General features: G+C 35.4%; 1 protein-coding gene across 4 annotated transcripts in view; it reads left to right on the plus strand.

Moving 5' to 3' along the window:
* Positions 1-17,402, plus strand: part of LOC149780819 (TOX high mobility group box family member 4-like) — a 107,566-nt gene that overhangs the window by 60,419 nt on the left and 29,745 nt on the right. For all 4 annotated transcript variants that reach the window (XM_089937884.1, XM_089937885.1, XM_089937882.1 and 1 more), the window contains 2 exons: positions 9,015-9,124; positions 10,112-10,247. In XM_089937884.1, coding sequence (XP_089794010.1) covers positions 9,015-9,124; positions 10,112-10,247 — 246 coding nt within the window. The remainder of the gene's footprint in view (positions 1-9,014; positions 9,125-10,111; positions 10,248-17,402) is intronic.

The raw sequence follows: 17,402 nt of genomic DNA on the forward strand, positions 1-17,402 counted from the left end.
TCAGCAGTAGTGAAACTGCACAACAGCTGTAGTAGCTAAAGGGTTAAAACCAACAATCCCCATCTATCCATCGGTCTGTTTTCTTTGGAGCTGTCTCTCTTGATTCTAACATATCCCTGTATTCTATCAGAGGACCCCTAGAGGGTAATGGGTCAAGATTTATTTAGGTATTCAAATCTGTATTATGTATTAGATTAAGCTGCAGAGTCCATTCTCTCAAGCATTGGCTGAGGCCCATCCTTTGGAGAATTTCCTCTTGAATGTTTTAACTTCCAGAACATTTCCCCCAAGATATTGAATGCTTTGGAATCAACCTTTATGTTAATAATGCCATGTATGCGAATCACATCCAGGGATTCTGCATAATGGTATGTTTTGGTCTGTGAATCTTGTGCAGTAATGGTTTGGAAATTTTAGAAGAGCTTGATAAGAGCTATTATTGTCAAAAACATAAGTTGTCTGTCACAGTCCCAGATACAGTTAGCAGTATATTCTCCCAAATAATCCATTGCTGGAAACAATATAGGTAATATCATGTACATGTAAATTATTTACATTGAGAACAGTATATGAACTATGTCTTCAGTTGTTGATTGCCTGGGGCAGTAAAATAGGGACTAGACTCCAGCTTTGATTTTACTGGGATTGTTAACAGGGCTTTAGAGCCATCAGTCTGCCAGTGTGCCTTTGAGTCACAGGATCAGCACACCTTTGCTAGTGATAGGGATTGGTCATGAGTCCATAGGTATTGGCACATGTTGTGGTTTGAGTGACAAATGGCAATAAAGATTAATTATGGTTGAGATAACTCTGGTCAGTGCATGGTGCATGATAAGGAGGGGAATGTATTTGGATGGTACAGAGGTGGATAGGTTGAATCAATGGTTCTTAACCCATGGGTCACTATACTGTTTTGAGTGGGTCACCAAGATCAGCCTCAATAATTTTAAATTTCCTACCCCTTTTTTTTCAGTACTTGATAACACCACAAACCCTAATCTGGGTCGCCGCCCAAATAGGTTAAGAATCACTGGATTGAATGATTAGCTGAAAAATTTATGACTATGGTCAAAAAATTTATGAAGTGGGTATTCTATTCCCATTGTGGAATTACTTGCATGATTCATTTTTTTCTTTTTTTTTTTTTGTTGGGTATTTTGTGAACACCATGAAACACAGACTGAGTCCTAATAATCAAGAAGTTAATCATGCCTTTTAGAATTTATCGAGCACTTTAGTGACCAAGATCAAGGTAGAGATTTGGCTCTATCCTTAAAATCTTGGGATGATTATTAGTTGTACATGTACTTCAGACTAACACACACTAGTAAAGAATTTTTTGTTTGTATTGTTTTGTGATTCTGGCGTTCAATTTTACATCAATGTGGACTACATGGTTTGATGAACTTGTCCACTGCCATGAGGGTTTGGCCATTTTGCTGTGATGGTAAAGCTCTGTTTAAGGTTTTCCTGGTGCAGTATCACCTGCGTCTTCTTGATACTGATTGTGAAACAGAAATTGTCACAAGCTGAGGAGAAATGGTTCATACTTGGCTCCATGTTGGACTCAGATTTGGCATTCAGGAAACAGTTGTCGACAAGTAGGAAATCACGAACAGTCACTTCCTGTATTCATCTTTGCCTGTTGACTCTGATGATTGAAGAGTTTGACATCAGTTTGGTATCTGATGTTGATCCCTGTTTCTTAGTCAAGGAAGGCATCTGTAAGCATTGCAGTGGACATCATAGTGAAGAGGGTTGGTGGCAACATGGCCATTCTAGACTTCGTTGGTTACTGGAAATGGTTCAGATGACCTGCAGTCCCAAGCAAGCATGCCATCATAGAACTGACAATCACAATGAATTTCTCTGTAGAGATGGCAGCTGTAACTAATGTAGAAAATCTCCTAGAGATATTGAGAAACCTGTTCCATGTTCATTTGCCATTATGGTGCTTGGTGCTCAGTATTAAGAGGTTAGTGTAAGGACTGGTTGGTCTGGTGTCAGCATAATGTGACTGAAAAACTTTTAAAGCTCTGTTAAAAATCCAAATTACACTCACACAGTACCACTGCCAACACCATAGTCCCTGATCTTCCATTGCATGATTCATTGAAAGTATTGCAAGCTAAAAGATAAATTATGGAAAACATGTTATGTGTCTTGCTTTTTGCACAGTTTGTACTCGTAACTATAGTTTTTTTTTACATGTAAAACTTCCATAAATGAAAACAATTTTGGACTTGTTCATTATCTGTATGTTTATCCAGTAAGTAGACCAACCTGTGTTTACAACAACGAAAACAAAATTCTTATTTTAAAATAGGTATCAATACTGCTTTCTTTTGTGCAGAGCTAGGAACTGTCATCACCTGGTTGATGTAATAATACTTTTGCTGTCATCATAAATGTGAGACAGATGAATCTTTCATCAGACAATGGAGTTGTCACTTGTCTCTTAGGAGTGAAGGGCAAACACCTGTACTGTAGGTATCATATATTAATCACTGTGGCAGGTGAACTCTTCCCAAAAATGAGTGACACTCTGTTTTGGGGAGACTGTGTAGCACTTTTAGTTCTGTACATTGAGGTGTAGCAAATTAATTTTATACATTGTCTTGATCTTAAGGAAGTGCATTATATTATGTAAACATATCCCAGGTGGAGAAAAAGAAGTAAGCAGTGTTTTCACTATGTATTTTTGCTGTAGGTGGTGAATTGTTTGGCATAGCAAGTGGAATAATGAATAATTTTCAGATACAAAATGTAAGAAAAAAGAAGAAATTATAACCATCAGAAAATATAATGTCAGATCAGCAATCCGCATTTAATAAGAACTTGGGAGAGATACCATAAACCACCGGCAGATTCTGCTATGAACAATCCTTTAACTCCGCTAAAGCAGTTACCACATAAAGTTTCTCCTCCCCCAAGTGACCACTCCGGTGGCCTAGTGGTTAGAGCATCCACCTCAGAAGCGGGAGGTTGTGGGTTCGAACCCCTGCCAAATCATACCAAAGACTTACAGAAATGGTACTAACAGCTGCCTCGCTGGGCGCTCGGCATTAAGAGGTTACTATTAGGACTGGTCAGCCTGGTGTCAGGATAATGTGACTGGGTGGGACATCATGCTACATGTCTGCGGCATGATGTCACAGTGCTAGACATCACTATAAACTGCCACACTGCAGACATCGTAGCGATATGACTGAAAAATTGTTAAAGCTACGTTAAAAATCCTAATCACACACACACACACACACACACATTCCCCCAACAGAGAGACATTGGGTTACAGAGTTATGCCTCCCAGGGGAAAGTATAGGACAAAGATCATTTTTCTGTTCTCGTTGAAGCCAATGAGTTTGACACAGAGCAGGCAGATGTGGTACCCCCTCCCTTTGGGTCCACTGTCCCTTCTCACCTTTTTGTTAATGAGGCAGAGGACGATCACTCTTTGTCATTGAATAAAGCAGTAAATAATGTTTATCACCAGTTTCCCAGGGATTTGTGTCACAAACCTTGGTCAGGCGTACCACTTTGAGTTTGGTTGGTCCTAAATGAAAGCAGTGCAGACTTGACATCCAGTATGGCAATAACATCTGTTGTCTTGAAAATTGCTACTGCATCAGAATGGATGGTCATGATAACATAGGGTTTTCAACAAAAGAAGTCTTATAATATCTGGTGGTCCCAGATGAAACTGGTGCTAATCTGACAGCCAATATGCCCACCACAGCAGCCATCTTCTGCTATTAGTAAAGACATATTAGCATGGGGTTTTCACTGGAAGACTTTCTATTGTATCTGCATTGGTCATAAATAGAAATTGTGTTGATCTGTTATCCCAGTATGGTTATAATCATGGCCAACTTTAAGATCTTGTCACTTAAAGTCGGCCATGAAAGTCCTTTCAAGATTGGGTTTTTTACCAGAAGACTTCTGATGTCTAGTTGGTACTAAATGAAAATGGTTCCAATCTAACATCTGGTATGGCGGCTGTGGCTGCCATCTTGAAAATCAATTTGTTACTACTCTTAAATGGAAAATCATATTGATAAGGGAATGATTATAGTATTTACTTGGTCTTGAATGAAATTACCATATATACTCGCATATAAGCCCATTTGCATATAAACCGACACCCAAACTGACCAGGTATAAACACTAAAAAGTGCATGACCCGCATATAAGCTGACCTACAACTCCGAGACATCTCCTGATACACGATGTAAGTTCTAAATGCATTTATTTAGGCAAACTTGTATTTAAAAAAATTACATGTATACTTATCTCAAGGTTGGCGTGCATGATTATTAAAAAGAAATGGTTTAAACTTGTGTGAAAAGTAATTTATTTAATTTTCTGTTCTCTTATTGTTTCTGCCTAATTTAGATTTGTATTTAATTTGATCGAACAATGACAAGAATTTAGCAGTCGCGAGTTGCTGTAACACTACCTCTCCCTTTTGACTCGATTATTGTTTGTTTATGCATTATTGCATTGGACATTTTAAATCAATACACTGGTAACTACGTTGTTACTTTGCTTTGAAATTGTAGATACTTAACTCATTGAAATGTAATCCCAGTATGACAGCACAACGAACAAACAATAGAGTTCGATTCAACGCTCATAATTAGGCACCTAAAAGTGTTTACATAGTAGCGCCACCGCATGTACATTGTAGATTTTATTACGGGCTGAATTAAGTACATCCCTTTGAGTCACATCATGGGCACCAAGCATTGAGCTAAACTTTAATGATATCTCCAAAATACAATATTAAAGTTTCAGAAATAATGCCTTGAAAATTATGCTAATACTGTAAAAGCTGAGTTGTAGTTTGATATAAGCGACCTTACACCATACCTTTCAACTTTCACGTCAGAAGGGGGAAAAAACTCCCAATTTTTGGGGCCGCTCCAAGCCTACCTCCAGATTTCATATCTTCTGATTTTTTCAGAGAACTCCTGATTATTACATTATGTATATGTCTTTGATTTTCATTTCTTCTAAACAAGAAAAGTCCTACATGTTCTGTTGTATCACCTGTAAATTATTATTGTGACGAAATAATTACTTTGCTATAAAGAATTTGCTTCTTCACTAAATAGAATGTTAAGTTTAAACATTATTCACATAAATTAATGATTTTTTTTTTACCTCTACAAAAATATTTTAAAAAAGAAGAAAACACAGAACAAAAACAATAAAATCGTCCACAATTAATTTCAATCCCAAGAATGATAACTAGAAATACTGTAACTCCATATGCTGTAGTGCCATTCCCACGAAAGAAACACGAGTGAACACCTGGCATTTTTATACCGTATATACCAATTTTAATTACCATCATTAAATAAAAAAAAGGAATGAAAATACCACGCAGCATTTGTATGTCTTACACCCCATTTTACCAGACTATGGTAATCGTGCTAATATTGTGGAATAAAGGGCAACCAGACATCGATGTACTGGTTTAGTTACCAGTCAAAATTCCCTCTTATCACAAGCCAGTTTCAGGGTTTTGTTGATTGACTTCCCTATAGGAGATGCCAAAACATCAAGCTTTCCATTTTGTGGAAAGTTATGTTCGTTCAGCTAAAACACAAAACTAAAATTGATTGATGTTGATCTTAGTTGATCTATATGAGAATTTTAGCCTCTCTTATTACCACTCTTCGAGAACATGTAAATTATGATGTCATAGAACATGGAAAAATTTGCTGTTTTGTGTCCCAAGATTTACAGCCATTACAGTAGTCAACCAAAAGACCTAAAAACTTTCAAGTTTAGACCTTGGTCCGCAGATAAGCTGACCCCCCTTCTTCCAGTCCTTTATTTTTTCATAAATTATTCAGCTTATACACAAGTATATACGGTAGAGCTGATTTTATCTCAGATATGGCTGCCATGTATGGATTGTCATATCAACATGGCGTTTTCACCAAAAGTTTCCTAATGATGTTTAATTTGTCCTAAATCAAAGTTGTGCCCATCTTACATACTTAGGATCGTTGCCACAGTGGCTAATTTTGAAAATCGTGTCACTGAAAAATTTGAGAGAGGGTTTAAAAACTCAAGGAGTTAAAAATAATGTTCTTATCTTAACAGGGTTCTTATGGTCTTTCAGGGTCTCTGACAGTTTGGGAAAAATGAGGTAGCATTTAAAGTTTGGGAAAATTGGACAGATTATATACCCAGAGGTCTTTAAAAGTCTTTGAAAATTGAAATAAACCCAAACATTTTAATTTCTGTTAAGAGAACAATTTATTTTGTATTAAATCTGATGCACATACATATTTCTGAAACAACAATTAATGCTAACCTATCTTCCAGATCATTATAAAGCAATTTTAGGAAATTAATTATAGTTTGAATTTTATCATTAAACAATATTGTAGTATTTTGCATTCGTTTTCTCATGTAACGTTACTTGTATACAAAATGCGAGCGAAAATAGGTCTTGGAAATTTACGTTTGTGCTCTTTGAAAGTTTGCAAAATGTCTTTGAATTTATCATTCAGAATTCTGTATGAACCCTGTTTGAATTAAAGTAAATTTGTTTTTGGGACATTAGAATGTCAGTCCCATTGAGCTACTCTTCTTAAAGGAGTCAAATTCCTCAGTTCTTTTAAATTTCATAAGCACGTTAGTGACAGAATAATCACAAAGATTGCCTTAGCATGGCAATTGAATAATTACTGACCATTTGTACGATATAATTGGTATATTAATGTATATAGGACACATGGTACTAATTATATGGAAGAACTGTGAACCAGTCTAGAAATGGGTGAACAAATAATAGAGAATATATGGGTTTGGTTGTCCATTATTGGTTAATAATGAAAATTAAAATTTTAGCAAAAATATCTTTTGGGAGCTTATCCTATCTGTAATTTTAAAAAAATATCAACAAAATTCTATTGATGCAATTTTAGTATTTTTACAGGCTTGATTTAGGAGTACTCAATAATGAAAGTAGCACCTGATTCATTTGGTGCAGAATCAATAACGTGTTTCATGCACATGTAGATTATACATCATGTGGTGTTCTCCACACAGAAGCTTGCACCAAGGATAGTTCTGCATGGAGAAATGTAAGTCTGATCATCAGCACCCAGAAATTTTAAGTTCTTGAATATGATGGTTTTTCCATGTTTGCTATGGGAGTTGAATTAGTACCTGCTGGCTATTGCAGATGAACTTACAAGCTGATTTGGTGGTCCATCAGATTTGAATCAGATTCATCCCACTCCCTCCAGGTCAGGATATAATTAATTTATTATGAAGGTAAAAAGAAGTTGCCATTGGCTTTTATAAATGACCAGAGTTGATTTTTCGGGCCATTTTGTGGATGAGGTTATGCTGTTTTGATATGGATAGTGATGTTTTGTGTCAGTGAGCAAAACATCACGTACATAAACTTACAGAACAAGCATATAGAAGTTTCTGCTGCTTTATATTCAGTTTTGTGCACATTTTTTAAATATCTTGACTAACGTTCTTGACAAAAACCATGTTAACAGTTAATCAAAACCTACTTTAGGTTGTCATACTACAATTTATGGACATGTTTGTTTTTATAAACATGTATAAATGGTTTGGTTTTCAACCATTTCCTGCAACTATTCGGTGTTTGCTCTCTTTTTAAACTGTTTGGTCTGCATGTCTGCGGTATGGGTAAATGCATTGTACAGATACGAATCTTGTTTGATGGAAACTTTGTTAGCTGTATTAAACTTATAAGCATTTAAATCCTGAAGGCATTTAGGTATACATGGGGAAACTTAAAATCCATTAAAGATCACTGAAATAACCTTGAAGGTTATATGGGACAGTCATGATGAAGGCGTTTGTGAGGCTTCCAGCATGGATTTGCTTAAAAGAATAGTAGAAGTTGCAAATTTAATTAGCTTAATCAGAGTAGCCCATACAGTTTAACACTCAGGTAAAGTCTCTGCAACGTAGGCCAAAGGTAAAGCCTGTACGACATAGCCCAATGGGTACTTGGTTACGGGCCCATTGATAATAACCCATTTACCGTACACAAGTTTTTTGCCAGTGCTTGTAAAGGCAGTACTCGCATTGTTTTTAAGTTGACAGTCTATTTATTTGAGCTGCAGATACATGTACTTTTTAAGTGCCAACCAGGGGCCTGCCTCTTGCAGTAAATAATTGACTTCAATTCCATTGCTTGTTTTCCCACATGATAACTCTTTGATTTGAGCTGCGAGTGAGGTACAGTGGCAAGTAACAGAGGATGGTTATTTGGTAGCTGAAACCGTTGAATAGATTTCACAAATTGTAGGATCAAAATGTTACTTACAGAGCTAAAGCTCAGTCTCTAAATAAGCATATGACAGTGAGGCCAAGGAAAGGAAGTCAGATGATGTTTGTGATGACTAGACCTTGATGATTTACTAGACGACTATGGACGAATTTCAGAACTTTATCAGAAAATGAGGATGAATTCTTGAACTTTGTACCAGATGACATAAGGTGGTGATATTTATAGGATACTGTAAAAAAATTTTACAAAATGTTGACTTAACTTCAGGTTTGTACATATTTAATGCAATCTACCATTGACTGGGTACCTGGTAGAAGTTCCCTAAAATTTTGACAGCTTTACTCCGGTAAAGGCGCTACAACACAGACCACAGGTAAAGACTCTACAGCATACAGGGTTCTCACTGAGGTCGGGAATTTTAGAAAAGGTCCGAAAATTTGAAAATGGCGTTTCCGGGTCTTGAAAATGTCTGGAACAATTTTTTTAATGACTTAAAAATCATGAAAAAGTCTTTTTCATCATTTTCATTATTTCTAACGTATTGAATATAGGTAATGTGACTGCTTTTTTGAGTCTGAGAAAACTTTTATTATATGGTACATTTCCTATTTTGATGGTCTTCATGGGGGGGGGGTCATAGTATATACATTTAGGTAGCCTGGCTTTGGAACTAAAGCTGTAGTATTAAGTATAATTGAGTCACAATGTGTTGCAGTTGGCAATCAAGCGTCAAGCTCAAGATGACCCTGTACCAGAATCAAAAGGGGCCAAGAAACCCCGCACACCTAAAAAGAGGAAAAAGAAGGATCCCAATGAACCACAAAAGTAAGTATTTTGTTTTATAATATTGTATTGGAAGTTGATTCTGTATTCATGGGTTGATGGAATCTGCATCCAAAATAGGGATTTTTTCCGTATAGAAAGCAAGGCTCACAGTTGGCTGACTTTTCTGAGGCACTCAACTGTGCAGATCACTGACTTCTCACCTCAGTCCATGTGGGTTGGAGTCTTGGCTCAGCAGATGTAGGTGTGTGAGAAAGCCAATAGCTTTCCATGAGTCAGTGGTTCTTTCCCGGGTTTTTCTGGGTTCTTCCTTCGTCAAATAACCTGCTGTCTACCATGTATAGCCTAATGTAAGCTGAAAAATTATTGTTTTAAACCCATAAAACCAAACCAAATATTCTCTGGTAAAACTTTTCTTTGTTAGGATTGGCAAGTACCATATGTGTAGGAACATGAGAAAATTGGTCTTTTGTTATTGAACAGTTTCAGTCTCATTATCGAGGCTGTTTGTATTGTTCACTTTGTAGACTGAATCTGTGCCTTAAGTAGCATGCACTGTCAAGTCGTGATCCTCAGTATTTGGGCACCATAACTACCAACCATGTTTTGTAATTAACCACTTTAGCGAGAATGATGGAAAATGTTATGCATGTTTTGTCCAGAACATCATTTTAATACCTATAGCATGCTTGTAACAAAAACATTTGAACAAATGCTGGTTATTGTCATGTTGCGTATATCATTCTGTTTCATGTACTTCAGAGTGTAGGATTCTTTCTAGATTTAGTTTCCTTGTTAAATTAGAAAAATCCTGTTCTAACAATTTTATGAAACGTTTTGAATTTTGAATGATTTTTCCACACCAACCTGTATTTTGTTTGTTTGTAGCATTTCTGACAACAATCTGCTCATTATGATGAAATGGTATTTATTTATAATATAAATGAATTGCAGAAAGTAGATTTGAATTCTTTTTAAGCTGAAGATATTGAACACAGACATCTTAATAAGATCATTACTATTTTACAGGCCAGTATCAGCATATGCCCTATTCTTCCGTGATACCCAGGCTGCGATAAAGGGACAGAACTCCACTGTCAACTTTGGTGAGGTTTCAAAAATTGTAGCATCCATGTGGGAGGGACTGGATCCTGAACACAAAAATGTAAGTATGCATAGTCTACTTTTAACATTTGTCCAGCATATACATATGAGTCATAAGTTTGTTTTTTATTAGTCATACAGGTATATTTTTGCAATATTTTCAACAACTATTTTTTTTCCTCTCCCACAAAGTATAAGTGAAGCATTGGGTATTACATTTCTGGCAGTGACAGTACTTGTTGATGGCATGTCGATGTTGAGAATTTGTGCTAAGTTTTGTGGTGGTGTTTTTAAGATGTATAATGGGGATGTGTAATTGTGGGAGTTATATGCATAGTTGTAGACATAGCATTCCTCACTTTATATTTAAAAGTTTTTTCAGTGGTCTTCGGCATTTACTTAATCTGTACACCACACTATCATTTAAACTTTAACATAATATGTGAAGATCTTATTGCATACCCATTTATTATTACGTGGTTGATGGTGTTTCATATGGATGTTATTACATACCCATTGTTCCATGATTAATGGTGATTAATATTGATGTTATTACATACCTATTTATTATTACATGGCTGATGGTATTATAGATGTTATTACATGCCCATAAATATTTCATGGCTGATATTGTTTGATATGGATATTATTACATACCCATTTATTATTATTATAATGATAATAATAATGAGGACTTTTTATAGCGCCTAATCTTTAGAAGCTTTAAGCGCTTTACAACGTTATACAACACCTATAACATAAAAATTAAAAAAAAAACATATATAATGATGTTATTACAAAAAACAAACGCCATGAAATTAAAAAACATAAAAACATGTTGAAAATATTTAAGGTAGGGAACATTATTAGGTCTTTAAGTTTGTTTTTGCAATTGAAATAAGTGAGTGTTAAGAGCACTCTTGAATGGGATCACTGTCTTTGTGTCTAAGTTCAGTGGGCAGTTGACCTTACGCCAGAAGGTAGATCACTCCGCCTACCGAACACGTGAGTTGACAATGTCTTAACCTCCGACAAACATTCTGTGAAAATGGCGTGCGTGATAACATTAACATGAAACAACATTGAAACAGACAGAAAGCGAGAGCATTTATCCATCGCTTGCACTCATCTAAGTTATGTCGGTATGCGGAGAACTCACCCCACGTATCTGGAGAAGTCATCCCAACACTTGTCACGTAAATAACCTTTTTATAAAACAATTAAGCCATCTTTTACGTGATTCATATATATATATATATATATATATATATATATATATATATATATATATATATATACTCGATCACAAAAGATATTAACTAAATTAAAGCAATATCATAGTAATATTTATAAGGACGAAATTAAGTCTGTATATAATCTAATGAATGACGACAGCATAGTGATTAAAAAGGATAAGTCAAACACTATTATTATTGTGAATCAAGATGATTATGTTATTATGTTAAAGAAATTGAACGTTAATTAGAAATTAAATACAAAATTTCAACATGCATTAATGAGATCGCTGAAAATAATAATTCCGTATGTGAGGAATTTGATACTTTCCCTCTTAACATACGTACACCTCAAAAATAATAATTCCATATATGAGGAATTTGATACATTCCGTCTTAACATATGTACACCTCAATTCTACATATTACCCAAAACTCCTAAAAATCCTGACCATAATTTACTTTTAAATTTTCCAGGATGACCCATTACCGGTATATCAAGTTGTAATTCATATACTGAAAACCTATCCAAATTTATTGATAGAGTTTTACAACCTTTAATGTAATCACTTCCTTCATACATTAAAGATACAACTATTTCATTAAAAGGTCGAAGTCTATTCCACATCTATCTGATAATTTAAATTCTGGTATCATTAGATGTAACATCACTATATACCAACATTCCACATGCAGATGGTATTGAAGTGTGCAAATATTTTCTTGATAACATTCCTAATAATAGCACACTATCTAGCGAAGATATTTGTAAAATATTAAAAAATTGTCTTGGAAAATGATTATTTTCAATTTAATAATACGAATTACAATTTTTAGATGAAATATTTATAATCTGGAAGCATTCAACTGAAAAAATGATTGATCGCCTAAATCATTTTCACCCGACGATTAAATTTACTTATACTGCATCTAGTACGCATGTTTCATCTTTAGATGTAAATGTAATAAAAAATATTGGTAACACTATCTCTACAAATATTATTAAAATAAATCTAAGGATTTGAAGAGCAGACCAAAAGGGACAGATAACACTTATATTTTGTTAAGTACAGAAATGGAATTGGTCAAATGGAAAAGTTGAAAAATTGCAAATTTTATAAATTTAATAAGTTATTAAGTTGAAGAAAAACAACAATAAATAAAGCCTTAACCATGTGGCTATATCTCAGAATTACTATATATGATCCTTGGGGCGACTTCTCCAGATGAAGTGGGACGACTTCTCCGAACCGTTGCGAAATTTGTAAATATATACAATAGCCAAGTCAATATCGACAGAAGCAGCTTGTCGGAGGAAAATGGCTGACGTAAACAGCGTCTGGAGGTGTGTATAATAGCGCTCGCTGATTGGTCAGTCGAGCGGAATGATTGACAACTGGCGATAGGTCAATTCATTCCACATTGCTGAGCCCTGGTATGCAAAAGAACGCTGTCCATATGACTTTGTTTTCATAGTAGGAATAATGAGTATATGATTGTCAGAGGAGGAGCTTAAGTATCTTGCTGGTGTGTACACATGGGTGAGGTTAGATAGGTATGTTGGACTGGAGTCCGTCAGTTAAACGTAGCACATAGAACAAATTTTTTGTTTGATTCTGGATTGAATGAATAGCCAGCATAGAGTACAGAGCAGCGAGGAGATGTGCTCTAATCGTGGTACTCTAAGTATGATCCGAGCAGCTTTGTATTGAAGTTTCTGAAGTAGATGTTGAGATGAACTAGGCAGAATTGAGTTACAATAGTCCAGTTTTGAAAGTACTAATGAACACACAAGTGTTTTAGTGGCATCAACTAAAAGATATTTGTGAATGGAGCTGATGCATCTCAACACAAGATATGCAGCCTTGCATATGTTCATGACATGTTGGTGCAACATGAGAGTACTGTCCAGAGTGACACCCAGGTTTCATACGGACTGTGTGAATTTAATGTTGGTGTTACTGATATTTATAGTTTGAAGTAAAGGATATGACTGAGAAAGTCTTTGTCTTGTGATCAGAATGGCCTCAGTTTTATGATTATTCATCTGCAGCTTGTTATTTGTCATCCATGATTTCACATCAGAAATGCACCTCTCTACACCTTGGATGGTAGCATCAACTTCGGTTGGGTGGCTAGATTTGTATATTTGGGTGTCATCAGCGTACAATTGGTGAGACACTGGATGATGATCTATGACACTTGAGAGCGGCTGAGTGTATAGAATGAAGAGAACAGGTCCAAGAACAGACCCCTGTGGAACACCACAACATAGATTAACTGGGCTGGAGTGTATTCCATTTGCGGACAGAATTTGTGTCCTGTTGACCAAGTAGGACTTTAACCACAGTAAGGCTATATCATGAATGCCAAATACATGCTGGAGACTGTGAAGTAATATATCATGGTCTATTATGTCAAATGCTGCAGACAAATCAAGGAGGGTGAGGACTGTAATCTTTCCACTATCCAAAGCAGCGAGAATGTCGTTAACTACTTTTAGAAGAGTAGTTTCAGTACTGTGGCATGGGCGATGTGTAGACTGTACATCACTAAAAAGACTGTTTGAATTCAGATGAGATACAAGCTGGGATAGAACAACCTTTTCTATTATTTTTTATATGAATGGGAAATTAGAAACTGGACGGTAGTTCTTTAAATCGTTATGGTCACGTGTTGGTTTCTTCAGCAGAGGCTTTACAATGGCAGTTTTGAAAAATGATGGGAATTTCCCATTTGAGAGAAAGGTATTAATAACATCAGTAAGTGAATACTGGATCTAAGCGCTCAGGTAGCAGTGATGTTGGAATTGGATCAAGTTCACATTTGGTGCACTTTGGTGCACTCTTCATAACGATTGTACATACTAAATCCATATAAACAGGTTCAAACGCTTCTAATGGTTGCCACTGAAATTCTGTATCCCAACTGTATGGTGACAACGAGTCAATTGAGATTGTGTTGTCAAGTTATCTCTGATGGTTTGTACTTTGTTACAGATGAAATTTGCAAACGGGTCTGGAAAGTCGACTACATTATTACATGGTTGGTCATGTATTTGATATGGATGTTCAACCTGTATTTCCATAATCACATTCCCAGACTGAAAACTACATCACTGACTTCTGCAAATTGCAGTGTTTCAGTACAACAGTTACAATTTACAGTTAGTATCACATGTACAGCTACAGATATAGACTTATTATTGATATAGATTTTATATCTTTTCAGTTGTATTCCTAATAAGTAAAAATTATTGTCCATTTGCAAGATGTTAGTTCAGTAGAGATAATTGGTTCACTGACAACTGTTCCTGTGCCATTATAGTAACTAATATTTGGAAAGTGTAAAAGGGGTAGCATGTGACAAGTACAAAACCACATTTGTCTTTTGTTCCAAGCCTGGGAAAAGAAATCATTGATATGGCTTGGTCTGACACCTTTAATGTATCCCTATACAATATTAAAAGGGGCCCCGAATGGCCAAGAGGTCTAAAGCGCTCTCTGTTACGGATCACTGCCATCTCACCTCTGTCTGTGTAGGTTCGAGTCTCTGATTCGGCCAATGTGGTTATGTGTGAGAGCTTGCCAGTAGCTTCTCGAGGGTCGGTGGTTCTTTCCGGGGATTTCTTGGGTTCTTCCTCCACCATTAATACTGGCTGCCATGTATAGCCTATCATGTGCTGAAAAATGGCGTTAAACCCTTCAACAACAACAACAATATTAAAACTTGTCTTTTCCACATACATGGAAGAAAACACAAATACTTTTGTATGTATGCCCAATTTATCTCTGTGCTATATTGAAACTTGTTCCTTCAGTATACTTGGAACAAAACAATTACTTTTGTGCTGTGACAAACCAAATGTCAAAGATCTGTATTAAAAAAATTAATGCTTAACTCAGTGATCCCCAAATTTTATCACCCATCATTAACAGTAATTTATCAAGGGTGTCAGTAATATGACATAAGCATCACTTTTTCTGATTCATGTCATATTTAGCCTGTCTGGGGCACTTTTTTAAAATGAAGGCTTCAAGGATGAGATGGAACATAAATTAACATAATCAGACATAAAAGTCCAAGTTGTTGTTGTATGGTTTAGCACCATTTTTTCAGCACAAAATAGGCTATACATGGCAGCAAGTATAAATGGTGGAGGAAGAATCCGGGAAAACTCCAGAAAGAACAACCGACCCATGAGAACCTAATGGCAAGCTTTCTCACATAAATGTCCAAGTTGAAATCTTTTGAAAATAAATAAGATGAATTCGATATTACAAGGTATAGTACTCTTTCTCCAAATACAGTAAAACCACCTCTTGCGACCACCTTCAATAGAATACAATCCCCCCAATAGAAACCGTGTTTACTTAGTCCTGTTTACTTTTTGCAAGAGAAAATTTATCCTCAGAAGTCAAACACCTTCTAGTCGTGATGCTGAAGACAAATGGAAGTCTGTGCTACATTGATATTGTAAAGAACGTAATTTATTGCATAATGCTTTTTTTTCTTCTTCCCATTCTGAGATCGTAATATATTTGTCTATGCTTTGTAAAGGCCATCAATGAGTTCCACAACTTCAGCTACCCAAGCCAACAAAAATGCACAAAAGAAATCTCTGAACAGACGTATTTGATGATAAAACTTCTCATTTTGTAATTCAGGACTTGTAAATCTCACTCAAACTAAAACAATAACATTGTAAGGTCTGTTGGAATATATTACAGCAGGCATCTGCCACCTTTTAGAACTGCTGTGTTGTGTCTGCTCAGTTGCAGAGTGCTGCATGCCCAGGTCATTTTCATCCCTTTAATTATTGTTTTTACTACATGCAATACAAAACTTGTACTGCATGCCTTTCCAAAGAGTCTGGCATGCCACGATTGGCACACATGCTATAGGTTGCTGACATACATTTTAAATTAAGATTGGGTTTCAAACACTGCTGAATGTGCTGTATTTACCCTCTGCTCTTATGTATTTTTGACATTGCAGTGAGCTTTGTCATATTTGCTTTTTTGATTTTGCTGATATTTCATATGTAAGATATTTTCTGCAAGTCTTCAGATGGAAAAAAATTGTTCTTTTCTGTCTAAAACATCTTAAAATTAATCCATTCAGGGACTGAAAACATTAAAAAAACTGTTACATGTATTACTTAAATTGTTGAAAATTGGGAGAACCATGTTTAAACTATGCATTAGGTCACCGACACTGACATAAGATTTAGTATTTGTGTTAAAATATGTTAGTCTCTATAAATAAGTAAAAAATCAGTTCTAAAACCAACATTTTGGTCACATCCCACTTCCAGTTTGTTCATTCCATTACTAAAAGTTTTTAAGATTAATAGGAAACTACATTATATTTGAATACTTGAAACTGCCTTATATAAAATACACATGAGAAAAGGATCTGGTATTTGTGATTTTCAAATCTTTTTTAAAAATGCATTATGATTCACTGAAGGAATGCCTATACATGCAATGGGTACATGGCCAGATGATGGTTTTAGTATTATCCACAATGGAGGTATTAAACGAACTCTTCAAAATGAAGATATGTTTAACACCTCTCTTTTACCACAGGGGGATGATGTCTTCTAATGTCTTTATGTTTGAGAATTTTATACCCACAGGCAAGTAATATAGTTATAATAAAATGTTATTTGTTTTATCTGTGTCAGCGAGTTAATGAATAGTAAAACGTGGCTATCCCAATTTTGTCTATTTGGATCATATGTGTAACTTAACAAGGATATTTCCAGTTACAACTAAGCTATTCCCCAACTTTCTGAATGTGATGTTTGTTTTTTTTAACATGGAGCTGCATTTGTATCTGAAAATATATTCGTAAAAAAATTTTTTTTAGATCAAATCCAGGCATTAAAAGACAATAAAATATGATTTTACTCACACAAACTTGGGTGTCCATAAACATACACAAGACATACAGACAATATAATAATGGTGGAACTC

The sequence above is a fragment of the Sinohyriopsis cumingii genome, chromosome 16, assembly GCF_028554795.1.
Source record: "Sinohyriopsis cumingii isolate HCF-2022 chromosome 16, ASM2855479v2, whole genome shotgun sequence".
NCBI classification, from domain to species: Eukaryota; Metazoa; Mollusca; class Bivalvia; order Unionida; family Unionidae; genus Sinohyriopsis; species Sinohyriopsis cumingii.